The sequence below is a fragment of the Patagioenas fasciata genome, chromosome Z, assembly GCF_037038585.1.
Source record: "Patagioenas fasciata isolate bPatFas1 chromosome Z, bPatFas1.hap1, whole genome shotgun sequence".
Taxonomy (NCBI): domain Eukaryota; kingdom Metazoa; phylum Chordata; class Aves; order Columbiformes; family Columbidae; genus Patagioenas; species Patagioenas fasciata.
This window is the reverse complement of record NC_092560.1, coordinates 3,166,967-3,194,823: the sequence shown is the minus strand read 5'-3', so window position 1 is coordinate 3,194,823 and position 27,857 is coordinate 3,166,967. Positions and strand designations below refer to the sequence as shown.

General features: G+C 41.4%; 1 protein-coding gene across 3 annotated transcripts in view; it reads left to right on the top strand.

Moving 5' to 3' along the window:
* The window catches only part of ADGRV1 (adhesion G protein-coupled receptor V1), a 275,120-nt gene extending 250,899 nt beyond the window's left edge, over positions 1-24,221 (top strand). For all 3 annotated transcript variants that reach the window (XM_071801945.1, XM_071801944.1, XM_071801946.1), the window contains 3 exons: positions 12,038-12,229; positions 14,638-14,815; positions 23,576-24,221. In XM_071801945.1, coding sequence (XP_071658046.1) covers positions 12,038-12,229; positions 14,638-14,815; positions 23,576-23,694 — 489 coding nt within the window. In that variant the 3' untranslated portion in view covers positions 23,695-24,221. The remainder of the gene's footprint in view (positions 1-12,037; positions 12,230-14,637; positions 14,816-23,575) is intronic.
* The last annotated feature ends 3,636 nt before the right edge of the window (positions 24,222-27,857 follow it).

Sequence of the window (27,857 nt, the reverse complement as noted above, 5' to 3'; positions counted from 1 at the left end):
ATAGCACTTCCTTTGACCTTTTTATGTGGGCAAGAATAACCTGTATTCAGTGATGTTTTTTTGTATGGTCCCCAAATGTAGTTTCTTCAATTTCCAGCTTCCCTCCTGAGTATTGCTTTCCTTTGGTAGCTTTCAGCTTTCTTTCAGGTATAACTAGAGAATTAAATGCTCTAACTCTATTAGTCAGGGAATCTCTTGACAGAGGGGCAGAGGTGACAAAGGCTTTTTCATCCGTTTCTGTTCTGTTTGAGGAAGAAGTGAAAACAGCAGTAGGCTTAAATTGCAATCTGTGAGCTGAAATGTAGGGTTGTAAAGTTTACCTTGGAAAGCAAGCATGAGAGTGAATGTTTGCAAAATTTTGTAAAGCATATGTGCTAACTTATGACCTCTGGTATTTCTAGGTGTTTACAGAGAATGCATTTGAAAAATATGTGAGGGAAAACCTTATAGCTTTTGGTCTTTCTGGTTTTAGTTTCTTAATGTAAGGTTCACAGAATCCCAGAATCCCAGAATGTGAGGGGTTGGAAGGGCCCTGGAGAGCTCATCCAGTGCAATCCCCCCATGGAGCAGGAACACCCAGCTGAGGTTCCACAGGAAGGGGTCCAGGCGGGTTTGAATGTCTGCAGAGAAGGAGACTCCACAGCCTCCCTGGGCAGCCTGGGCCAGGCTCTGACACCCTCACCCCAAACAAGTTTCTTCTCAAATTTAAGTGGAACCTCTTGTGTTCCAGTTTGAACCCATTACCCCTTGTCCTGTCACTGGTTGTCACCGAGAAGAGCCTGGCTCCATCCTCCTGACACTGCCCCTTTCCATATTGATCCCCATGAATGAGTCCCCCCTCAGTCTCCTCTTCTCCAGCTCCAGAGCCCCAGCTCCCTCAGCCTTTCCTCACACGGCAGATGCTCCACTCCCTTAATCAAAGTTCATCAGTAGAAAAATGGTCTGTGTGATCCAGTCGATTTCTGCCATCAGACTGGTCCTCCGTATAGGACAAAAAACCAAGAAGAACCTAATGCAAAGAAGACCTCAGTGAATGCTGTCCATGATTTCTGTAGCCTATGCAGGAAGGAATCACAGAATGATAAATCATAAAATAGTTTGTGTTGAAGGGACCTTCCCAGCTCCCCCAGTCCCCCTGCCATGAGCAGGGACATCTTCACCAGCTCAGGTTGCTCAGAGCCCCGTCCAGCCTGGCCTGGGATGTCTCCAGGGATGGTTCATCCACCACCTCTCTGGCCAACCTGGGTCAGGCTCTCACCACCCTCAGGGGCAACAATTTCTTCCTCATGTCTTCAGCTGAGATATGGGGCAGAGATGGGGAACAATGAGATGCCAACCTGCTTATCTGCTCTTGGCTATTGCCAGCCTCCTGTGGCCACATGTGGTTGGTGTTATTTACTGAAGCTCACAGAGCTCTGTAGCAAGGGACTGCAGCCAGAACTACAGAGGTGAATTGCAAGCTTCTTCTGCACGTTTGCCCTCCACATATCATGCCTGTCCTACTGTTTGTACCTTTGGTCTTTCGGTTTTCTTGATATTTCTGGAATGGCTACATTGGAAGGAAGTAAGAGAATCTTATTCTAGCTCAATCTGCACATCTGGCAAGTTTGGCTAAGCATTTGTATTTTCAGTCCATCTCCACGCTGAACTCCTGTCTTTTAAAAATTGAATCTGTCTTCTTAAAATAAACAACAACAACAACCAAACAAACAAATAATAAACAGAAAAAACCCAACCTTTTCCACCAGTTGCAGGACTGAAATTGCAGGTACAAATGGCTGTTGTGTGGGAGTAGCTGCAAGTATGCTGACAGCTATGCAAAATATTTATAGTGAATCCTGAGTATTCAATCAAATCTCCTTTTTAAGGGTTTGCCAAAGTTTCTGAACCTTTCAGGTAAGCCTGTGCCAAGTTTAGACTAAATCTGAGCTGAATGCAGTTTGCCAGAAAGGAATTTATGGCTTTGGCTTTGGGTAGAAACTGCAAGATTCAGCATGGCCTTGGCATAACTGGCTCTGCATAAAGAGAAACTTGGCAGTTTAGACTGAGTTTCAGGTGTTACGTTAGTGCTAGGAAAATGTATTAATAATGGTGAAAGCACAGTATTTTTATCATTATTACAGAATATCCCCATAACCTGTTTGTCTGTGGAATTACAACTTTGGTGAAAAAAAAGAAAGCACTCGAAATAACTGCATCTTAGTGCAAACCTGTGAATACATTCTTAACTTAATGATAGATATTATACATGAATTATTACTTTTCTTAATTCGATTTTTTTATGGTAGCTTTTGTGCATGTGTATGCGTATGTGGTGGTGGGAGCAGTTGGTTGGTTGAACAAGTCATCTTATGATGTTGCCTGCAAAGATTGTATGAGTTTTTCAGTCCCCAATCGCATGTGTTGTTGCCTCTTAATTTTTATGTGAATTTTTAGAACTTCAGCTGTAACTGACACAAAACTTTTCCTACGGAGGAAAACGTACAGTAAATACCTCAGGAAGCAAAGCACAGATAAGCAGTGAATATTCCCAGTGGAAACTGTGATAAGAGAAACTATGTGATTGATAACAATTATAACAGCTCCATCAAAACTGGTGCTTAACAGCAAATAAAGAGTCAAACCCTTGATGATACACAGCAGGTCCAAAGTCAACTTATTAAGTGTAATCACCACTTGGCAGGGTTGCACTGCTAAGGACATGGCTTTTACAACAGTCACTTTGAACGCTAAGAAAAAGAGTTAGATTTAAACAGAAGGATCTGATTTACATTTCGGAAGTTGATGTTTATGGAGAGCTCTGAGTGGGAAATGCTAAATGATGGCTTAGGATGTAGTATCATCTGACTAAGAAGATGCTTCTGTCATTATTACACCAACAAACAATCTTCAAGTTGTTCTCAAATAAAAATACGGTTGAAGAACATACAGAAAACTAAAATGTACATTAAAATCTGCTTTTTGATATCTAGACCTGCACAAAAATGCTGTGCAGGCAATTTATCATAATTATCTCTGAAAAAAAAGGGAAACTTACAGAAGGAAATATAGAAGTAAAAGTGCCTTACATGTCACTTGGTTAGCATTAATAATTGTGCATATGGATATTCAATTCCATGGCTAATTTTCTTACAATAAGAGATTAGGAAAGACAGCAATATCAACTACATATCATGCATTATACAATGGCCCTGATTATAATTTCCTGAATATGATTCCTTATAACGTTGTGAGTCATTTTTTGCTATGTAGATACAAGCTTCTCGAACATGGCGAAACACGCAAATTATCTGGACGGATCAGACCAGTAATTTTCCCAAAAGCAGCAGGCACTTGTTATGTAAATCAGCGTTAATCCAAAGCAGGCTTTGACTGGCCGGTGATGGAAAACTACGTGAGAAAAGAGGAGTCTGCAGCGTAAGAACTTCCAGTAAATGAGTGAAATCCCCAGGGAAGTTCACAAGAAGTCAGCTCAGGCTTAAAGGTGCAAAAGCATCAGCCAAAATGTGGCCACCAGGAGTGACAGCAGCGCCCGTGGCCATCGACAGCCTGACCATTAAGCTGACAGGCAAAGGACTTTCTAGGACTGGTTGCCAAAAGTAAATTGGCATAGTCCAGACGGAGAATGAGATTAAATCTCACACTGATAAGATTAAAAAAAACTAAAGTGAAAGTAGCCAAAGCATAAACCAGCATGTGGAAATTCCTCTACAGAGACTACAGTGCGTCTCAAAAGCTGAGCTGATTAAAGACAACTCTTCTGTTGGCAGAGACACCTGTTTGTGTGATTTCTTGGGTTTTTCAGCTTTGTTTGGTTTGGTGTGCTGTATTTTGGTTTTGTTTTTACCAGCTGGCACCAATAAATGTGTAATTTTAAAAACAGTAGTAATGTTGTAGCCATGGCAATCTAAGGATGAGGATGATCTAGTCCTGGACACAGAGGTGTTTTTGTGGTCTAACACAACATACCATCTTTCTTCAGAAGCCTTGATTTCAGTTAAAATATCCTCTTTTGAATGATCATCTTCTAGTGATACAGTCACATGATTAGTGACGTAGTCAGATGATAATAGTCATAAATTTTCTAAATTAAAATAGGGACACATAGAGTGCCTCTAAAGAGTGCAAGGATTTTTTATTCGTGCTAATACAAACCCTGAAACAGGTTGAGGAAATATTCAAACAGAGTGTTCAAATGACTTTTCTTTACCAAAAGTCCTCCAATAAAGTTTATAAATAGAAATACCATTCCTCTAAAATAGATGACATTATGTGAATCTACTTCTCCTTGGAAAAACATTTCATCTCAGGCATCGATGAAAATACTTATTTGAGAAGTATGACGCATATTAGTTTAAGAAAAAAGAAGTATAATGCCTTGGTGTGTATGTGTTTGTTAGAGTAATAAATGTTGTTTATCTTACAACATCAATTTTAAATTACAGAATACAGTAGGCATCTTGGTTTTCTCTACAGCCAGCCACAGTCCAGGAGGTTCCTCCAGTGCCTTGGTGATAACTTCCTCATGCAGATGGTGGAGGAGCCGACCAGGAGAGGTGCACTGCTGGATCTCATCCTCACTAACAAAGAGGGTCTGGTTGAAGCAGTAAAGGTTGAGGGCTGCCTGGGTTGCAGTGACCACGAGATGGTGGAGTTCAGCATCTCGTGTGGCAGGAACAGAATAGCAAGTAGAATTGCAACCCTGGACTTTGGCAGGGCTAATTTCGGCCTTTTCAAGCAATTGCTGGGGGAAATCCCATGGGCAAAACTGCTTGAAGGAAAAGGGGCCCAAGAGAGCTGGATTGCATTCAGAGATTGCTTCTTCCATGCTCAGGATCAGAGCATCCCCACACGTAGGAAGTCGAGGAAGGGAGCCAGAAGGCCTGCGTGGTTGAATAGGGATCTGTTGGGTATGCTCAAGCAGAAGAGGAGAGTTTACAGGTCATGGAAGCAGGGGCTGGCCACTTGGGAGGAATATAAGGCTGCTGTTAGAGGATGCAGGAGGGCAGCTAGGGTAGCCAAGGCCTCCTTAGAATTACAGCTGATGAGAGGGGTCAAGGACAGCAAGAAGAACTTTTTCAAATACATAGCAGATAAAACTAATACCAGAGGCAATGTAGGCCCACTGATGAATGAGGTGGGTGCCCTGGTGGCAGAAGACACAGAGAAGGCAGAATTGCTGAATGCCTTATTTGTCTCTGTCTACTCCGCTGGAGGCTGTCCTGGGGAGCCCTGTACCCCTGAGACCCCGGATGAAGCCAGGTTAATGGAGGAGTTTGCTTTAGTCGATGAGGACTGGGTTAGGGAACAATTTAATAGTCTGGATGTCCATAAATCCATGGGTCCAGATGGGATGCATCCACGGGTGCTGAGGGAGCTGGCTGAAGTCATTGCTAGACCGCTATCCATCATTTTTGCCAAGTCTTGGGAAACGGGAGAGGTGCCCGAGGATTGGAGGAAAGCAAATGTCACTCCAGTCTTCAAAAAGGGCAAGAAGGAGGACCCGGGTAATTACAGACCGGTCAGCCTCACCTCCATCCCTGGGAAAGTAATGGAACAGCTTATCCTTGGTGCCATCTCAAGGCACATCAGGGATAAGAGGGTCATTAGGGACAGCCAGCATGGCTTTACCAAGGGTAAGTCATGCTTGACCAACCTCATAGCCTTTTATGAGAATGTAACAAGGTGGATGGATGATGGCAGAGCAGTGGATGTGGTCTACCTTGACTTCAGTAAAGCCTTTGACACAGTCCCTCACAGCATCCTCACAGCTAAATTGAGGAGGTGTGGTCTAGACAATAGAGTAGTGAGGTGGGTTGCAAACTGGCTTAAGGAGAGAAGCCAGAGAGTGGTGGTCAATGGTGCGGAGTCCAGTTGGAGGCCAGTATCTAGTGGAGTGCCTCAGGGGTCAGTACTGGGGCCAATATTATTCAATATATTCATTAATGATTTAGATGAGGGAATTGAGTGTACTATCGGCAAGTTTGCTGATGACACTAAGCTGGGAGGAGTGGCTGACACGCCAGAAGGCTGTGCTGCCATCCAGAGACCTGGACAGGCTGGAGAGTTGGGCGGGGGATAACCTGATGGAATTTAACAAGGGAAAGTGTAGAGTCCTGCATCTGGGCAGGAACAATCCCAAGTTCCAGTATAGGTTGGGGCATGACCTATTAGAGAGCAGTGTAGGGGAAAGGGACCTGGGGGTCCTGGTGGACAACAGGATGACCATGAGCCCTTGTGCCCTTGTGGCCAGGAAGGCCAATGGCATCCTTGGGTGTATTACAAGGGGGGTGGTCAGTAGATCGAGAGAGGTCCTCCTTCCCCTCTACTCCGCCCTGGTGAGACCCCATCTGGAATATTGTGTCCAGTTCTGGGCCCCTCAGTTCAAGAAGGACAGGGAACTGCTGGAGAGGGTCCAGCGTAGGGCAACAAAGATGATTAAGGGAGTGGAGCATCTCCCTTATGAAGAAAGGCTGAGGGAGCTGGGGCTCTTTAGTTTGGAGAAGAGGAGACTGAGGGGTGACCTTATTAATGTTTATAAATATATAAAGGGTGAGTGCCACGAGGATGGAGTCAGGCTCTTCTCAGTGGCAAACAATGATAGGACAAGGGGCGATGGGATCAAGCTGGAACACAAGAGGTTCCACTTAAATTTGAGAAAGAACTTCTTCTCAGTGAGGGTGTCAGAGCCTGGCCCAGGCTGCCCAGGGAGGTTGTGGAGTCTCCTTCTCTGCAGACATTCAAACCCGCCTGGACACCTTCCTGTGGAACCTCACCTAGGCGTTCCTGCTCCAGCAGGGGGATTGGACGGGATGAGCTTTTGAGGTCCCTTCCAATCCCAAACATACTGTGATACTGTGATACTGTGATACATGATTAAGAGTTTTTTTGATGGCCTATGATCTGTTGTACCCTTTCTCAATACTAGTAGAGTTATCTCAGTTTCCCAATTCAGTACTGGTACTGGGAGCTGGAACATGCAGAATTAAAGGATAAAGAGGCAAACTGTGAGTGTCAAATGTGCAATGAAGGTGTTCTATGGATCAGCCTTCCAGGTTTTTGCGTGATCTTATGATGTGTAAAATGTGTTCTGCCCTTCTGTTGACAGCTGTGGAAGTCTGTCCTTAATTTTCTAGCTTCCTGCAGCTGTCACTCCACAGAACAAATGAACCAGGCTGCCATATATGAGAATGCCCCTCACACCCATGCATGCACAATATGCTGCCATAAATTATAAAATGTACCAGGAAAAACCTCCCTTCTTCTCTTATAGAGAACTTTTCACAGTCTCTTTGGGCAACTTGCTCCAGTGCTTAATTACGCTCACATTTAATATATTTTCCTTACATCCAGTTGGAACCTCTCCTGTTTCAACTTGTAACCAGTATCTCTCGTTCTCCTGCCCATGTCCCATTGTCTTCTTGGTAACCAGCTCTTGTGTGTTGGAAAGTTAATAGCAGTTAATGAGTATTAATTACCTTCTAAGCTTTCTTCACGCTGAAAAGCCCAGTTCCCTCAGCCTGTCCTCACAGGGCATGTCCTTGAGCTCCTGCCCATCTTGGTGGCCCTTCACTGGACTTTCTCCAGTTCTTACCCATCCAGTCCTCTACCCATCTAGACAACAGTGTCCTAACATGAGTACCAGAGGGCTGTGGCTGAAAGCCTTGTAAAACTCAAAGCAGATGTCATCCATCACTTTCCCCTTGTCCACCCAACCCACCACAGAAGGCAATCAGGTTGGTCAAGTATCCGAAAGAAGAGTGGTGAAGTATCTTGCATAACCTAGAGCAGCATCAAAGCTGTTCCCACCTCACTGGCTGAAAAGATCCCAGTGCACTCTTCTGCATGTGAGCTTTCCTTCAAACAGTTGTAGCTGTGGGCTTTCTGGGAATTTTCTTTCTTGACTTAACAGTGCAAAAGAGCAGATGTACGGAGCAGCTTGCTGACGTGAAGTAACAAAAGCTTAAACTGTCGTCCATCAGCACATATCAGTAAAATAACCAACAGCCTTTAGTGACAATATCTTACAGACATTTTTCAAGAGGCCACCACATCTGGGAAGAACTTTATGTTGCCTGTCTGTGCTCCCACCTTTGGGACAGCCTAATTGTCTGCTTGAAGTAGTTCTCACCTTCTTCCAAGGGAAGCGCGTTACTAACAGTTTTTCCTCTTATCTTTTATGATGACATTGTATTAAACGTACTATCATAACATAACTGTAAATGACATGGGGTTAAATATTTTGTGAGTAGCCCTGTAGGCTCAGTGCAGAGAATTTGTGCAGTATTACAATTAAATCCTCCAGATCCTTAGTTCTTTAGCTTAGTCGTTCAGTCTGCTTCCACAGAGCCCAGGTCAAGCTCCCAGGTCAGTCATTTCACTCTGAGACCCAATAGTTTATTTTGACCTTTCTGTGCATGCTTGTGGGCTGAAGAGAACGGCTCTGGGTTTGTATGCAACAGCAGAGGATGTTAGTGCTAGGCTGAGGTTTTGTGGGTATTTTAATGAAATCTTCTTAAGAATACAACATTAATATTTACATTTTTAACGGAGGTGTCATTGCCTGTATTACTAACTTCAGTACCCAGATCTGCCTTCTTTCGACCCCTTTGGAGTGTGCATGTTTCTTCTCTTAACATCCCGCAGGTCTGGCAGACCTGTCAACAGAACTTGACGTTTCTCTGCATTTCATACTTGCTGCAACTGGCGAGGACGATGTCTGTGTGTCTCTGAAACAATAAAGTGGTGCCAACTTGGCCAAAGTTGTTTATATGATAAACACAGAGAAATATTACAATACCAACAGTCTTGTTTTCATAGTGCTTTAAGACTATTTTTACAGTGTTAAAGGTCGAAATGAAAAAGAACACAACTGTCGAAAGTGTGATGAAGGACAATTCAATTCTCAAACTAGTGCTTTTGAAAAAAACAACTCACTGAGACTGTGAAAGCTGTGGTTGCAGTGACACAACCCAAGTGTCTGCATCCTGCCTGTGCTCTTTGAGAACACACAGCCTGGTAGCTGCTGGTGGTAAAATAAGGATGGATCAGTATGACTTGATCCACGGCATCTTCATGTGTATGATCATTGGTGACTCAGTATTGTTTGGGCCCGACTGTTTGCCTTGTTTTGATTTCCCAAAATTCAGTTGCACTGGTTTCTAATAGAGATGCAGGGTGGTGAGAATAAGACCACAAACCCCTTTTGATACTTCAAACAAAACCGCAGTGGTGGCACGTAGGAAGTCAGCTCTACAGAGCGTGTCTTCTTGAGACTCTAGGCTTGGATGGGAATGAGTCAAAGAAGGTTCCATCATTTTTCCAGGTAACCTCCTTAGGAGCACTGGGTTTTGTTAGGTATAAGCTCCTGTTTGTAAGGCATTGCTATAATATTTTAAAAGACTGCTTCCCAGGACAAGGGTCTTAGTCTCTGGATGACAGCGAGGGGCCGAAGTGGTGGCAGCAGGGGGAGTAGGAGCAAGGACGTTTTGGGTATCAAGATGCATTTCTGTTGTTCTGGTAGGGCAGTAGTTCCTCAGAAATAGCACTGCCCGAAGCACACAGAGACTTAAATCAGGAGTCCAGGCTTAGTTAGGGAGATGCTGCTCAAGGAGATACCTGCTCTGGTGAGACCCCCTGCAGTGCTGGTCCAGCTCTGGGTCCTCAGCACAGGACACACATGGAGCTGCTGGAGAGGGGCCAGAGGAGCCCCAGGAATGATGCGAGGCTGGAACAGCTCTGCTGGGGGACAGGTGAGAGAGCTGGGGTGTTCAGCTGGAGAAGAGAAGCTCCAGGACACCTTAGTGCACTTTTCAGTGCTTAAAAGGGGCCCATGAGAAAGATGGGGAGAGACTTTTGAGCAGGGCCTGTTGCCATAGGACAAGGGGTGATGGTTTTAAACTGAAGGAGGGAGATTCAGGCTGGACAGGAGGAAGAAATTTTTCACAATGAGGGTGGTGAGAGCCTGGCCCAGGTTGGCCAGAGAGGTGGTGGATGAACCATCCCTGGAGACATCCCAGGCCAGGCTGGACGGGGCTCTGAGCAACCTGAGCTGGTGAAGATGTCCCTGCTCATGGCAGGGGGGGCACTGGGGGAGCTGGGAAGGTCCCTTCCAACCCAGACGATTCTATGATTCTATTAATTACATCATTATTTGTATCTATTTCTATCTATTTCTATCCATTTCTATCTATTAATTACAGCATTAATTACGGGGCCGCTCCGGAGCGTGACACAGCGTGGGCCTCGCACGCCAGTGCCTCGGGTCCCTGCGGTTCTGAAAGACAGGGCTGTGCAGCATTTTCAGCTAATGGCTTTTCTTGAAAAGTACAAAATTGCTTGAAATGTGTGTGCAACTTTTGTGGCTAGGTCCTCAGAGACCAAAACGCCAGAGGCTGCTCTGAATTCAGTGTCATCGCTGTTATCTTTTCTTCTTGGGGGTTTTATCCTTTCGTATCCATTAAACAACTGAAATTAAAAGAAATACATTTGCTGAACCCATTATGCTTGACCTACATCAGAGTCACTAGATTTGTTTATAGAATGAAAGGACATCTTTGTTCCTTTTAAGTGTCTTTTAAGTGCAACATGTGTTTGCATCAGATTTTTTGAATGTATTCACTTACATGTATCAAAAATAAATTTCTGCTAACTGCTGTGGGTACTTGTGACAAAAAAAACCACACAATAACCTAGAAAAGTGGGGAAATATTTTCTCAAAATAACTGTTTTTAACACTTTTGTGTGTTGTTTCACTGTTAGAACATGGAGCTCTATGGCTTAATAGCAACTATATGAGGATAATTCCAGTGTTTGACCATCTGAGACTGAAATCCCATTGAATCCCATTAACTTCTGTTATATGTCACTTTGGATCACACTGCTTTGTCGTATAGTTTTGGAATCAGAAATTGTAAATCTGTGGATCATGAAGTGTTGCTGCCTGTCCTATAGGGATGGAAATGAGCATACATTTTGGGTATTTGACTCCCTGTGTATCTTCAAAATTAGTTTCATTAGGAATTCTCAAATACAATTAGATGAAACTCCTTACAGTTTATAATCCCATTTATTGCTTTCATGCCAATGGGTACCTTTCCAATAAATTGTTCTGTTTAGTGCAATTGGTTTCAGGGTTCTAGAAGACAATGTGAAGTACAAAAAAAAAACAAAACAAAACAATTCAAATGTAATTGTATTGCAGCAATTGGGAAGAATTCAGAAGTCTTTCTGTGCTCTTTTGGTTAACCCCTTCTTTAGTAATTGTTGAACTGGTTGATTATCAGTTGAAATGGATTCTTTTCCCTCAGTATTAGTGCAACTTAAAAATTAGAGAAAGTCAGATTTCATAATCAGAAGTTCAATTACTGGATTTCTTTGCAAAAAAAAGGAAAAAAATAAAAGTCATGGTTATAATACTTTTCTTGGCTAAGTCTAAAGGTCAGAACTAGCAAGTTTTAAAGAAGAACTGCAGAGGGATACAGCAGGGGCTTTGTAGTAATCACAAATGAAAGACGGTGCTGAATTTGTGGGTATCGTAGAGAATCTAATTTGTAATCACAACTCGGTAGCTGTGACGGCAGCCGTGCAGTTTGCACAAGATGGAAACCGGGGCAAGAATTCAAAGATCCAGCAGGTCAGTAAGGAAATAAAGAATTGCGGCTAGGGGCCAGCAGCCAAATCCTGTTGTGAGGGCGGCGCTTAACCACATTTTCACTATTATGACAACTGTGAAACTCAAGTTGGTTTTATTATTGTTGAGATCTTGGCTTTGCTTTGCAACCGTGTGGATTCAACCAAATAATCATTTTCAATAACTCTTTTGGGTTGGGTTTCGTGTGTTTGTGTGTTCAGCTGCGGGCCTCAGGATATGAACTTTCTTATAACTTCCAGGTCTCTGACGTGGCATCATCTCTTGTTTTCCATAGAAACGTGCTGCAGCCCTTTGAGGCACGAAGTGCTGGTGAAGGGAAAGCATCATGTAGGACCTCACCATGACTGCCTTCAAACTCTGATCTATGCTTTTCCTCTGTTTCAGGGTCTTTATGTCTTTGTGGTGTATTTCATCCTGCACAACCAACTTTGCTGCCCTGTCAAAGCAAGTTATACTGTAGACATGAACGGGCACGCAGCTCCAGGATCGGCTTTCTTCACACACGGCAGTGGTCTGCCGGCTGCGGGTGGAGAGATCAGCAAGTCCACTCAGAACCTCATCAGCGCTATGGAAGAGGTATCAGTGACTCCATGCTTGTTATCTTGTGTGTTGGAAGTGTGCCTGGAGATTTAAGTGTCAGTACTAAGTGTAACACACAGGAATAGTAATAATGATAATGATAATAATAACAACAATAATATATTACATATAAAATATATAACATTTATTATTATGTATATATTTATATATTTATATAATGTTATGTCTATTATATATAATTATATATACTAATGATATATTATAATATACATTATATGTTTTCTATATCAATAATAAAATTATAATAATAAGTTATGATATGTTTTATTATTATATTATATACAATATACAATATAGTATACATTATATAGGATATATATATTATATATTATATATTATATATTATATATTATATATTATATATTATATATTATATATTATATATTATATATTATATATTATATATTATATATTATATTTTCATTCTATTAATAATAAATTATAATATTTTTATATAGAACATATATAACATATTATAATATATTATTAGTATTATTAATATCAATAATATTAATTAATAATATAGTATTATATTATTAATATCAATAATATTAATTATTAATATATTATATTATTAATATCATTTATTAATAAAATATATTATAATTTTATTATTAATATATAAAATATGGAATGTATATATTAATATATTATTAGTCTCTACAATAACATATATTCTATATTATATTAACATATAATATAGAATATATTATGAAAATATATAAATATATATAAATAAATATGATATAATAGATATTAAATATATACAATATATATAAATATAATATATAATAACTAAATATAATAAAATATATAAAATATAAATATATTTTATATAAAAACATATAAAAATTGTTATTATTATTATCATCATCATCATACTTATCGGGCTTTGGAGGGGGGCAGATTTTTTTTCTATTAAAATTTTACCTTTAGCCATTCTAGGAATTTGCCAACATCGCCTCTGCAGAATTTCCTCCTTTCTACTTGAGTCTTCAGTTTGTTGTAGAGGCTGGCTAGAGTGTTGCCAAAACTAGGTAATGAGAAATCAAAACAGCAAATTAATTCAGCTTACTATAGGTGTTAGATGAGTGTTAAGTTTTCAGCTTTCCAAAGTCATGCTGTGCAAAATTTCTGGAAGTTTTGATAGAATAGAGTAAAATTAGAATAAAGTTGGAATGGAAAAATGATAAAAGGAAGAAGGATAGGAGGGGAGGGGAGGAGATATTTTGAGGGAGATTGTTTTAAGTCTCTTTGTTGCTGGAACTGGAATGCTGCTGGTATCTCTTTTCACTGCCTGTAGTAAACCAAGGTGACTTTTGCTGCTAGGTACAAGTTGATAGAGCTAGTTGAAAATTTTCCAGTTAAACAGTTTTTTTCCAGGAAAAGCACTGATTTAACGGAATTGAGATATTTCAAGGGAACCTGCCAGTTCTAGCAGTAACTTTTGTGGAAACCAAGCTGCTCACCTTGTCTGTATTTCAAAGCTCCTCAGCTTCCTCCTGGCAGACCACTAAATTTATTCAACTTAATAGCACCTCACTTAAGGTTGTGCCTGGCTCCTCGGTTTAGTGGACAGCACAGTGTCTCAGCATTACATGGGGAGTTTTCATGTTCCTGAGCTCCTAAACAGCGGATGAGCAATAAAACAAGAAAATATATTTTGAATGTTCTAAAATATATATATTTTTTAGAGTTCAGTATTTTGGCTTTTCATCACATTTAAGGGGGAGGCAGATTTTCAAAATCGCCTCTTTTCTTATGAACTGAAATTCCAGTTTTTGCTGCCATTCAAAAAATAAACAGGAGCCGCACAAAAAATAAACCACTGCAAAGTCGATATCAAAACTATAGGGCTGTATACCACCACCAGAACCTTCAAAGACTGGCAAATTGCTTTAAAATATTCTATTGGTAAACATGAAAAGCAACATGTTGCCAACTGTAGATCATATAATGCAAAATAATGATGATCAATGGCTATAGAAAGGAGAAGTGGTGTCCATCAGTGGAAGAGGCAGTGGTAAGAGAGGAGTGAACTGGAACCTTTCAGTACCTTAATTTAAAATTATCCATAACAGGGGGCAGTGTTCAGAAATAGCAATATTTTTTCAACTTTTTGAGGTGGCTAGGAGCATCAAAACCACAAGATTAAATTACTTGTAACCGAGATCTATATATTTATATATATATATATATATATATGTGTGTATATATGGTTTTTTATTTTTATTTTTTAAAGGGCTACCTAGTTCACTATTGAAGTGACAGAATAGCCGGTTGCAAAATCCCTTGGTCTCGAGTTGGACTCTGGTCATGGTTTCCAGTTTCTGTGCTATAGTTTTGATAGTTACTGCATTTCTGCATCTCCTTAACCTTCACAGGTGCCTGCAGACTGGGAGCGGGCATCCCTGCAGCCTGCGGGTCAAGCTAGTGCTGCCTTTAAGCAGAGCCCACAGAACGGCAACGTTTTCCACCCTTCCGGAGGATTTAGTACCGGCTCGTTGGTTGCTGATGAGGAATCACAAGAGTTTGATGATCTAATATTTGCTTTAAAGACTGGTGAGTGACTCTTCGCCTTGCTCCTCAAAGGTTATGTTGTTCTTCACCCTAATGATGTCACCGTTCCATGAGATCCAATTAACGAGATCCATTCATATAATCTGATTGCCAGTTAAAATCCAAAGTAAAATTTTTTTGCCCTTGACTGCTGTTCCATAAAAATTACTGTGCAGGCTCTCTAAAGTAACAGAAGGAGTCTGAAAAAATATGTTTTGAGTCATGATGATAAGCAGACCTACAGAAAGTAACAACAGATTGAAGGCTCTGACATTTTTTCACAAGTGCTTACGTGGCCCGCTTGCTGCCTCTAAACACGGCCTGTTTTGTCTTCTTTTCAAATTGATATATAGAGTGTATACAATGACTATCTTTATTTTATATACATATATTTGTGAGAAACAGCATAACTTCATAAATATTGATTCTCCCACTAAGTGTAAGACAAAATATTTATATAAGATACATTTGAACCTGAAAAATGTTCTATTCTGGAAAGATAACCTAGACAGACTTGTGCCCAAACACAAGAGCCAGCTGTGAGGAGATCACTGTGCTGCTGAAGGACAGAAGCAGGTGAAGCCAGTCTAGGTGTCCACACTCAATCTAAATCATAGAATCATTTCGGTTGGAAGAGACCATCAAGATAAAGTCCAACCATAACCCAGCTCCATCACTAAACCATGTCCCTAAGAACCCCATCTGTGGAATCTTTTAAACCTCTCCAGGGATGGTGACTCCACCACTGCCCTGGGCAGCCTGTTCCAATGCCTGACAACCCTTTCCAGGAAGAAATTTCTCCTAATATCCAATCTTAAACCTTTCCTGGTCCGACTTGAGGCCATTTGCTCTTATCCTAACATGTGCTGCTTGGGAGAAGAGACCAACATCCTCCATGCTCCAACGTCCTTTCAGGCAATTGCAGACAGCTCAGCCTCCTGTTCTCCAGGCTGAACTACACCTGCAAAACAAAACATTGTTATCAAGTTCTCCATGATAGCCTTAGAGTTCAAGTCTTCCAAATCCCAGGCTCTGCCCTCAGTTATGTGTTGCTTTTTCGCCTTCTCACCCACTCCACCAGCGAAACTTCATGTTGTTCAAATGATGATGTAGATAGTCAGAGGTGGCCACGGGTGGCAAAAATTATGTGAAACGTGATTCAAAGATAGGTCAGCATGGGAATGTCTGAGAAGTCGATCACAAAGGCAAAGGAGCACCAGCTGGTAAGACCTGGCAGATGCTAAGCCAAGCCCATCTCCTGTAGGCACCAGATGAAATATAAATGGAGCAGCTTGGTAGTAGGTCACCTGAATGATCTCTGGAGATACTATGAAGCCTTGCAAGAGACAACCAAGAGATACTGGTGACATTAGCAGGTTAAGTGCTCTGGAGCCTGTTATTTCAGGAGGTTGTTCCCTTTGGTGACACCAAGGAAAACAGTCAAACTGGTTGTAAGACTGGGGATGCCGCTGATGAAGGGGTAGTTTTATTCCGTATATTCATAATACTGTATCTCCTAAGCCAATTTCTATTGCAGAAAACTTTTCTTGTTATGAAGATAAATGGATGGTTAATAACTCGCCTAGTGCTAAGAAATACTAATTTTTATGAAGACCACAAAATCTGTGCTATTAATCTTCCTGGACATTTTGCAGACTGCTTCTACTTTATTATGCAGTTAAAGATTTTAGGCAAGACTTTCAAATGTAGATGCATAAGCTAATAGTTGCAAACCTTTTTTTAAAGTGCCTTTAGAATGTAGCTTTTACTTTTTTTCTGTGTTCTGAACATTTTGAAGGAAAACAGATAATTCATAGATTGCTAATAAGATGTGAAGCCATTCACATCTAACACTCCCACCATCGCTTACAGCGTTTACCGCTTTAGCAGCTCGGATGACATCAGTTGGCCTATTTTCTGCAGCAAACTCTACATACTGTGGAAGACTGAGCCTTAAGTCATGAAGAATAATCTAGGCAACAGCAGGAGTCAAAAATCATGGTTAAGTAGTATCTCACCATTTCACCCCAGTGCTTATTGACGTGTCAAAACTGTGTCCCCAGCAACACTGCAGGGGCAAAAAAAAAATATTGTTTCTAAGCCAAACCAGTTGTCCCTTCTGGTTTCAGCTCCACGTGTACTTGAACAAACCAAACTGATGAGGCGGTGTTGAGGTTAGAGTAGCTTTAACCACCAAAGTAAATGTTTATCAGCTACTGCCTTGGATACAAGCTGTAGCTCTACACATCCTTTCGAACAAAAACCATGAGATTTCCTGTAACTACAAAGCATATCTGTTTTATTATTCTCATCCAGACTTGTTCTCCAGTCCAGCTCAGTGGACAAGGAGTCGAGCTGGCATGAGGGAGGGGACCGTGAAGCAATAAAAAGGGAGATGAGGCAATGGAAAGCGGGATTTCCTTTCTGTTTGGCAGGACAGGTTTATGCTGCTGAAGCGCTCACTGAGCTGTGGTCTGACAGTAATTTTGAATCATAGAATCATTTTGGTTGGAAGAGACCCTCAAGATCATTGAGTCCAACATGGTGCTAACCCATGTCCCTAAGAACCTCGTCTAAAAGCCTTTTAAAAACCTCCAGGTATGGTGACTCCACCCCTTCCCTGGGCAGCCTGTTCTACTGCTTCACAGCCCTCTCCATGAAGAGCTTTTTCCTAGTATTTTGTGGCACTGGAAGGAGCCGGTCTCCTGCTCCCTCCTGGCAGCACATTTCTTCTTCCTCTATTGCATCATTGCTTGTACTCGCGTGAAACCACAACAACTCAAGTGAGAAACTCCTCTCCACACCGTTTTGATGCCCTTTGAGCACTGGTCCTGGCTCTGAGGAACCAGTTGGACATCACCAACAGGAAGACCAGCACCTCTTCTCTAAACAGGCTAAAATGCACAGGCAGCTGAGATGCCTTTTGTCTGCCTTGCTCTGGTCTGTCACTTGCTGTAAGCACTGCTTCTCAAAGCTTTTTAGATCAGGTTTTATCTCAGTAGGCTGAGAATTCCTCACCTAGAGCCTCTAGGAGAGCAGGGAAAAGGTGCTTTGCACCACATCAGCTGTTTTTATCACTCCCAAAATGAGAAGTGTGGTTTTAGGCATAGACAAACTGAAACAGAAACGCCCATTATCTGTTCCCTAAAGCTGTCAATCTGTAACCAAACTCAGCCTCAGCTGTGCTAAAATACCTCCCACTCTGGAGGCTGGCTGAGGATCAGCACCGATTAGCAGAGGAATATGCAAAAAAAGCCTTTATGCCTCTTTGCACTTCATCCGTCCTTTCTGCTTATGTAGTTTGGAGCTGTCTGGAGGTTGCTTTAATTTATGCCCACTGTCTGTAGCTTCGAGGTTTAATCTGGCAGCCTGGATCAGTCAGAATGAGGGTATAATCACAGCAAAGCTACAATCTCATTCCTGTCCTCCTGCCCCACTCACACTGCAGCTGTAGAAATGAAGAACGACTGATGCAGGTTAAGAAAAACATAATAAAAAATGAAACAAATCCCCACAGAACAGCTTTATTCTTTAACTTGCAGTGGTTTAGTAATTTGCAGCTTGCAGTGCAGCTCCACAAATAGATGCGTTGGCACACTTGGCCTTGTCGCCAAAGAAATGTGTTTCAGAACTATGCACTTAGCCCTTGGTTCCATAATCATTAATACTGGGCCTAATTACAGATTAACCTGAAGTATGGACTGGGCCAGATGAAGGCATACAACTGCATTTCTAGCAAATCAGGTGGACAACAGTGCACTGTTTCTTAGCCAGTTTTCATGGTAGCTTTATGCAAGCTTTGCATCACATGTAGAATTTTTTGTTCGATGCAAGAAATCCAAAAGCTGGACTTCTTACATTGTAAAACCATGGCCTCTGAATGCCTTACCAATACATTATTCCTTTCCATTAAATACATTCATGTACATACAGGAATATATAGTTAGGATTTACTATGCTCACTATATCACCTAATTTCTTATACTGTAGGGATCTTTTGGAAGGCCAGGCAGCTCTGAGGAAGTTTATGTGAAAGAAATAATAGAAGAAAAAAGATAATGTACGCGCATGTCCTGCCTATTGATATGTGCTAAAACCTTTTTTTTAAAAATTATTTTTAATGTTTATGAATTTGGCTTAAATTATGTATTTTATTATATTTAATTCATAGCCTTCATAATGAATCAAAGCATAAGCTACTGATCTCTGAGCTTCCATCCATATTCTGATCTCCTACAAATGCTCTTGTCCTGCCCCTTCCGTGATCCAGAAAACCAAACCAATTCATTGCTTTGGGTGAGATGTGAATTTAAAACACAACAAAGCCTTTGAAAGAGGCCCAAACCCCTCCAGTGATGACTGGTGACCCACCCCCATAGGATTTGTTTGCAAAGACATTTATGGGTTAGAGCAGAGAATACCAGGCTAGTACATGGTACTTTCCAAATATATATAGGTCGGTATCAATGGAGGATATTGCTACATCCACATCTCTGTGTGCTTTTGGCTCTTGATAGAGCCGTATATGATAAATCCTAAATAAATATTCTACATGGATAATACCTGGGGAAAAAAAAAAAAAATCTACTCTATAAGTTAAAAACCCCACACAAATGCAGCTATTACAGTAACGATGTTATACAAACCAATGCCTAATTTTCAATGTAATGCAGCTAGGGTTCTGAAGTCAGCACTTGTTAAACCTTGGTGTTGCTGCTGTAGGTGCCTGATTTAAGAATTAAGCACCTCATGCTGGGCATCCTGAACTAGAGGAAAAACTTCAAATCTCGGATTCCGAAAGGTGCTCAGTGCCACATCCTGGAGAGGTCACAGGGCAGATAAATTGCACGTGGTGGCAAAGTGCCAGATTCGTGCCCTGCCTCATCAGCCTACATCATTTCTGCTTTAAAGGGTTCACTTCGCAGACAGAAAGGAGAGAAGGGTAGATAGATCGCATGTTCATTCAACTTCTCATTTGTGATTGCTCACAAATATGCGACTTGTTGTGTGTTGAACGTGACTGCATAATATCCAGGCAGCTTTTTCAGTCCAATCTGAACTTTGTTTGTGAAAGTCCAGTTGCCTGTTGGTGTCATTTCTGTAAAGTTAAAACCCTAAAATAAGAATTGAGGTTGGTTTGTGCAGGTTATTCATATCTAATACGTCTTACACATACAACATAAACCATGAATGATTCAGAAGGCAAGATGGAAGTGCTTACAATGTAAAAATTCCTGCCAGAGATACGAGTACAGCAATTACAAAACAAACTCGGTTGTTCTAGTGAAAGTTTGAGACCTATCTGAACAAGTAGGTGGTGAGTGCTCAAGAGCACGTAGGAACGTCGACACAAAACCCGTCACCAGTAGATGTCACTGGAGGGATCTCGCTGGGCTTGCGGAGCCAGCTGTGAAGTCTCAGTTTATAGCTTAGTCCTCGGATGCAAAAAGGAAGGAAGAAAGGCCTCATTTTCCTGCGTCTTTTCCTTAAAATAGTTGCTTCACAAGTCAAGGAAAGTCATACTCCCGGCTACGTACCCACCATCCAACTCTAGCATCTCTAGTTGGGGGGGAGCATGCTTTTTTGGATCTAATTGTGTTTAAACTCTGCTCTAATCTGAGAACAAGCTGGACCTATGAACTCTGTGAAACTTTGTCGTGTAAACAGACGTACCCTCCCCAGTCTGCCAAGTGTTTGGTAAGCTGGTATCCTGGTTACATTTCAGCTCTCATTCCTAAAAAGGATCCGCTCTCACATAGTTTGTCTTTGCATCAGCAGCAGAACAAGGCTGTTGTAAACCCAAAGTAGCCTACTTCAGTCTCCGGTTTAACAAGTTCCCGATAAGAACCTCCATAACAACAACAACAAAAATCTTCTCTTGCTTTGCACAAAACATATGCATATATGACACTTAAAAATATACATATAGTGTAATACTATATTAGACCAGTATCCGATCTTTTTATAGTGACCAGCACAAGATTCTTTAAGAAACCTCATTCTGAATAATTGCAGTGAGGCCACCAGGAAGATAAGTATTTTTCTAACCCTCGCAGCAAGTGTTCACCTTAAAATCCAAACCCAGGTTGATCACATTTATATATTATTTGAAACATTTTCAATGCTGTATTTTTCCCTTTCTGAGATTCGTACCCTCTTCAGACTAAATAAATGTTTTGAATAAATTCCAGTGTTGATGGTACATAAGCAGTGTTGTTTTGTTTCACCATTCAAAGTGTTTTATTTACCTCAAGGTTATTACCTTGTTCTTCTGTCCCCAAATGGTAAACACAGGAGTTTAATTTATCTTCTCTATTACACTCGTGTTTCCTTTCTAAAACAAACATTTTTAGAGAAGATAAGGAAAAAAAAATACCAGAACAAAACCAAGTAATTTGCTTATGCGATTGCTGTTTTTCCCAGGACTTTCAAGCAGCTTTTAGTTATTAGAACCATGATTAAATGAAAAGGTTAAATATGCATGTAAATTTAAATCAGTAAGTACAGCTTAATCATATTCAGTACCCTTATAAACAAGGACTTTAATGATTCTGAGCCTGATCTTCTTGTCCGTATTATTGTGTCTCTGTTAATTGATGGATTTTTCTCTTGCCATACTCTGACAGTAATTCCTGGTCTCTCGAGAGCTCAGGTCAGAATCACAGAACCCAGAATGTGAGGGGCTGAAGGGCCCTGTAAAGCTCATCCAGTGCAATCCCCCATGGAGCAGGAACACCCAGCTGAGGTTCCACAGGAAGGTGTCCAGGCGGGTTTGAATGTCTGCAGAGAAGGAGACTCCACAACCTCCCTGGGCAGCCTGGGCCAGGCTCTGACACCCTCACTCCGAACAAGTTTCTTCTCAAATTTAAGTGGAACCTCCTGTGTTCCAGTTTGCACCCATTGCCCCTTGTCCTGTCACTGGTTGTCACCGAGAAGAGCCTGGCTCCATCCTCCTGACACTGCCCCTTTCCATATTGATCCCCATGAATGAGTCCCCCCTCAGCCTCCTCTTGTCCAGCTCCAGAGCCCCAGCTCCCTCAGCCTTTCCTCACACGGGAGATGCTCCACTCCCTTCAGCATCTTGGTGGCTGCGCTGGACTCTCTCCAGCAGTTCCCTGTCCTTCTGGAGCTGAGGGGCCACAACTGGACTCGCGCAGCAGATGCCAAAGAACGCGTGCTCGCTCCACAACCCAGACACCAAAACCGGCTGTAAGGAGGATCGCGGTGCAGAAATACCCATTTTTCACCTGGATGCAGAAGAGCTGGGTTCACATGGCGCTGCGCCCGAGTTTGGCCCCTACCAGCACTTCCTCCAGACCTCCGCAGGGAAGTCTACCCAGACCTGCAGGTTCTTCTGCCCAGGTTCTCTGACCAAAGCTTCGTGTTCGAAACTGCGGCCTGAATTCCCACAGAAAAGAAGCATCTCACCGCAGCCCTGTTTTCCATACTTCTTTTCTACTTGGTTTCATAAAAGTGGAATGACATAGGGCATAGAAAATTAGGTAAAATTAAGTAAGCTACCCTTATATTGTCTTTTGCTGAACAAGCCAAAGCCTGGAATGCCAGCAGAGGCAGAAATAAGGGAGGCACTGTACAACTGATAGTAACTCCTGAAAATATTCTTTTAGTATGAAAATGCAGATTGATGCTTCTCCCAGCATACCCTTTTTGGGGCTTTTTTGAGCCAAATGTCATTCTTTTGCAACTCCCTTAAACCACGACTAGTTACAGACCTGCTTCTGCCCAAAATGAACAGCTTCCCTAGATATTTGTAAGTGGCATCGCTATAGGACCATGCCTTAAATTAGTCTGTCTTGAAATCACCATGTCTAATCACACTGATGTGTGGTTGTCAACAAATATAGACTCCCTAAACCCTAATAAGACACATATATCTTTTAGGATGTAGATATATCCTATATAGATATATCTCAAGTCAAAGAGCGGAGCGGAAAATGCACTGTATTTTATAGTTAGAACTAATATTCTGTGAAGAAGTGAAGTGGTCTGAAAAAAATACACATTTCTTAAAAGCTAGTGCAGGATTGTGTATCTTCACATTAATCGGCTCAAACATCCCCCCCCCTATAAATAATACCCAACCCCCCCAGAAACAACATAGAAACAACAAGCTAGCAGAGCTCCTGTGACAAAAGGATGGAGAAGGTGGCCTCCTGAGGTCTTTTCCAGACGTGTTTTGGAAGTTTCCATGGGCCAAAGTCTACTATTCTCTCACAGCAGAAGACTAACACAATACACCAGCTTGTGCCAAATGTGGGTTTAAAGAGTATTTAGTCAGCATCTTTTCTCATGTTGAAATTACAATCCCATTAAAACAGCTGGAATTATAGTTTAACATGGAAATTGTATCATTAAAAAACAGTTCTTCATGAAAAAGTCCTTGGAAATACCAGACTGTAACAGCCAGACCATGAACCCAGCCTAAGCCAGGCCTTGATTTATGCTTTTGTGATTTCAAGGCAACCTCTGAATAGCTATTGTACCATTTACTGAGACAAAGTGTCTGGCAGTGAAACTATGAAAAAGCATATCTGGATGGTACAAAACTACATCAGATACTGTTATAATCCCTGGATTCAGAATTGTAGACTAGAAAGAGGAAACTTTCCACATGTTGTTGGGTAGGGAAGCATCTCAATAATCAGAATAAAGCAGAGCAGGACACGGTATCACCATTTCTTTGTCGGGATTTCATTCCCACTGATTCTTTCCTCTCTTTGTTTGTTTGTTCTGCTGTTTCAGGCGCAGGTCTCAGCGTCAGCGACAATGAGTCTTGTCACGGCAGCCAGGACGGTGGCAGCATGGCTAATTCCCAGATCGTAGAGCTTAGAAGAATACCCATAGCTGACACTCACCTCTAGCTCCGTGGCTTGCTTGGTATTTTGTTCTTTGTCTTTTTTAATTCAAGCCTCGGTATTTTTATATTTGTACTTCCTTTTGCACTAAAACACTATGTGAACTTGTGTAGTAGAATGCTGTGAGCTTTACTGGATGTTTAACAAGGAAGAGTTGCTTGAGATTTTGTATAACAGAAAATAAACTGTAATTTTTTTACAGTGGCTGAGCATCAATAGGTACCATGGCAATCAGCCTAGAATTGTATCTTTTAGCTGGATGACATATTTCATAAACTGTAGCTTTTTTAATTAACCTGTATGTGTAACACTGATTAATAAAAACAATAGAGTCTGTTTGATACAAACAAGTCTGTTATTTCTGCTCACTGGTTATGGAGCTGGAAGACGATCCTGACACCCCGTTGGACAGGAAAGCTTTTTAATTACACAGTTGTTCTAAGTTTCCTAAGCTGTTCTTTGAGTACTCAAATCTGTGAACTTTACAAATTCAAATAAAAACAAAGCCTTGAGCAAGAGGGCTTGAAATTTAAGTTGTGACATGATCAAATATGTAAAGATCTGAAACAAACAGAGGGAAGGGGAGATGAAGGACAAGAGCGAAGCCACTGGCAGCTGCGTTCTGTCGACTGCGTTACCTTGCTGGTTTCATAATATTAAACTCTCACTTTTCTCACAGTCAGAAATAAGGGGAAATTCTAGAGCTGAATTTTCTGTTTCTCTCTGTGGGTGCTACACAGAAATCACTGTTCTGATTGAAGTGTTCGAGTGTTGCATTGCAAACAGAGTTATATCAGTAATCTGGGGTTATAAAAGAGCAAGAAAGGTTCCTCCCTTGGAAGGAAAAAAGTAATAATACAGAGGAAGTATTTCAGAACCGAGAGGGGGAGGCAGGCTGGTCTTGGAGGAATCATTAACTCTGCTTCTGCACAGACACTCTGGAAGAAAAACACATTGAAGCAGGAGACCAAGGGAGTTTTCTTCTGAACATAGTGCAGAAATACAGTAAATGAGAATGCAAGGTTTTCACACTTTCTTCAGGAACTTGCCTAAAGGCTTAAAGCTGGGCAAGCTCTGAGCAACAGCCTCTCCCTTTAAAAGAAAACTTTTCTTATGGAAAATCCTTTCTGTGAATCTTGCTATAATGATATACAAATTTTGCAGTGTCTAGCTACTTGTTGAGCTGAAACAAAGAGTGTCCCAGTTCTGCAATACCTGGTAGGACTGCACGGCTTACTCATATCAACCATATCCAAAGCAGACATAATCTTTAAAGCCTAATGCAAAAGCGCTCACGCACACACACAGGAAACTATTTCTACTCAGCAAAGCCCTTAAATAAGTGGGTTTTAAGTTCACATTTGAAATGATGGAAAATGAGAGCATGTCTATATTTAATCAGTGCGTCTTCTGCCGCATCGAGTCTTACATTTCTGACTCCCAGAATTGTGTTGACTCTGTGCTGGTCACACTACAGAGCAAATAGGGCCAAGTTTTTGTGGTCAATGGCAGATCTTGCTGGAGGGGTGAAGGTGGGGTGGAAATGAGCCTTTCTTCATCATGGGCAATATACAGAAGCAGGGGTCCCCCATGTCCCTGTGCAGCTTTCAAAACTGGGTGCAGTGCATCTGAAACAAAGTGGGAAACTTCAAACGAGAGGGAACCACCTAAGAGTGTTTTACAATTCACTTTTCTGCCCATACCTGCTGAAAATGCCTTTCTTGAATGAACTGCAAGAATCATCTGAATAAGTCTCTCAGTCTGGAGTTAAAATGAGTTTCGGACACCTTGCAATAGAATACTTGGGTCTTGAATAATTTTTTAAATGTCATTTTCCTGAATCAACGTAGATGAGCATTATCCTTAGCTGGTACTTCTCATCTACCCACTGAAGCCCTAACGTGGAGCCTGGCTCTGCAGAACGATTGCAACACTTGCCCAGATGCAAGAGAGTCAGGGCTGTAACAGATGTTTCATTACTCGCAGTACATGCTACTACATGCTGTGAGAAAGCTTATAAAAGAGGGATGTTTGTTTGATTTTGACTCACTACCATAAATGTTAATGCTTTGTGTCACTTCGACTGGTTGCACAACTCGCCTGGTTAGGGATTTACTGTAAATGCATCAGCATTTTCAGAGCAGATCAGTAGGGTGATGTCTGCTGCCAACATTTCTTGAATTTTAAATCTCTAGGTGGTGCTCACATGGTTTCAGATCATGAGATGAATTCTGTTATTGTTCTAAACCCATTTTTTTTTTTTTAAAATAAAATATTCTGTCTGTAGGAAATTCAATGTTTTAATAGCATGGGTCTCTCTCAGCTGCTTTTTGCTGTTCCTCAAGCAGGAGGAGGTTGAGACGGGAGCAGGGCAGCTGTGTGCTCTGACTCAAATGTGCCCAACAGCCTGAGCTGGGCAGGAGGAGAAACTTTTAGAGTTGACTTGAGTTAACCAAACCAAACTGAACGTCTCCTGAAGTTCTCTGGTCTCAGGAGTTATTTAAAATTTGATAGGGAGTATAAACGTTTCTTACTTTCTATGAGATGAATGAATCCATAGCTAGATGGCTTTCAAACCAAGTGTTACCAAGGGTCCTGCCATGCTAAATGACACGTTCATTGAACCCTTTGCTTCATTTCTGTATAGAATCTTAGAATATTTTGGGTTGAAGGGACCTTCCCAGCTCCCCCAGTGCCCCCCCTGCCATGAGCAGGGACATCTTCACCAGCTCAGGTTGCTCAGAGCCCCGTCCAGCCTGGCCTGGGATGTCTCCAGGGATGGTTCAGCCACCACCTCTCTGGCCAACCTGGGCCAGGCTCTCACCACCCTCAGGGCAACAATTTCTTCCTCATGTCCGGCCTGAATCTCCCTCCTTTAGTTTAAACCATCACCCCTTGTCCTGTCACAACAGGCCCTGCTCAAAAGTCTGTCCCCATCTTTCTCATGGGCCCCTTTTAAATAAGAAAAGGCCACAATAAGGTCTCCCTGGAGCTTCCCTTCTCCAGCTGAACACCCCAACTCTCTCAGCCTGTTCTCCCAGCAGAGCTGTGAAGAACACCAGGACACTTGCAGCCTTTGGATTTTTCCCTATAAAAGGAGCCATCATGTCCCCACAAGATGCCATTCTTGGTGTTTTGAGGGGTAGAAGGAGTTGTGGTTAATATGGGTATAACATTTCATTTGCTGTGTGTTGGAGACCCCTTTTCCAGAAAAGCTTCACCTAAAGCTATTTAAATATGTGTGTAATTCAGATAGATGAATTGATGTGTTTCAGTTTATCACCACTCATACGCCACTGTAAGTAAATTCACTTTTTCAAAAGATGTCTGAATATATTTCGCATTCAAGTGTGTAAGCGATGAAAAACACTAAGTTCAACAGACATCTTTTAGGTGACGTTTTAGAAAAACCCAGTGTGGAAGATACTGGTTTCACTTTTCTTGGGACACACCCAAAATAACACAAGTTGTGTCAGGGACTTGAGCAGAAGTATTCAGGTTTCTTTTTTTTTCCTTTAGAACCCAGTTGGAAGCCCAAATATGTCCATGTTATGTCTTTACCATGCAAATGCTTTGTGCTCCAATATCCTACATCCAAAGTCGTCATCCTGATGAGAACTGCACAGTGAGAGCTTTGATCTGCGAAGGATTAAATTATATTGAGAGCTTTACAGCAATAAAGTGCATATGTGCTCAACATAAAATTATGTTAAATTGACTGATCGTGCAGAGGTTTGACTAGGAAATCACTTAAGTTCAGGCATATCCAGCCTTAAGATACATTTCACTATAGCTCAGCCTATAATGTGGACCCTGCACCACTATTGCAGATTGTTACACCAGCACTGGTATAAACCAGTAAGAAATCAGAATGTGTGCCCAGTTCACTGATAGCAGAATTTGTTCCTGTATTCCTTCTACTGGCAATAACACATAATGAAAATAGCACATGCAAGTTCAGGCTCATCTGCTCAATTCAATATGTTATTCTGTTAATTTTCACTGAAAATAAAAATCCATTTTCCATTTCATGGTTCAAAACATTCTTCTATGCAATAAATACATGGAAATAATTACAATGTAATACTCTTGTATGCAACAAATACATGGAAATAATTGCAATATCATGCTCAAGCATTATTCAATTAAATACCTGGGGCTAATTTTGT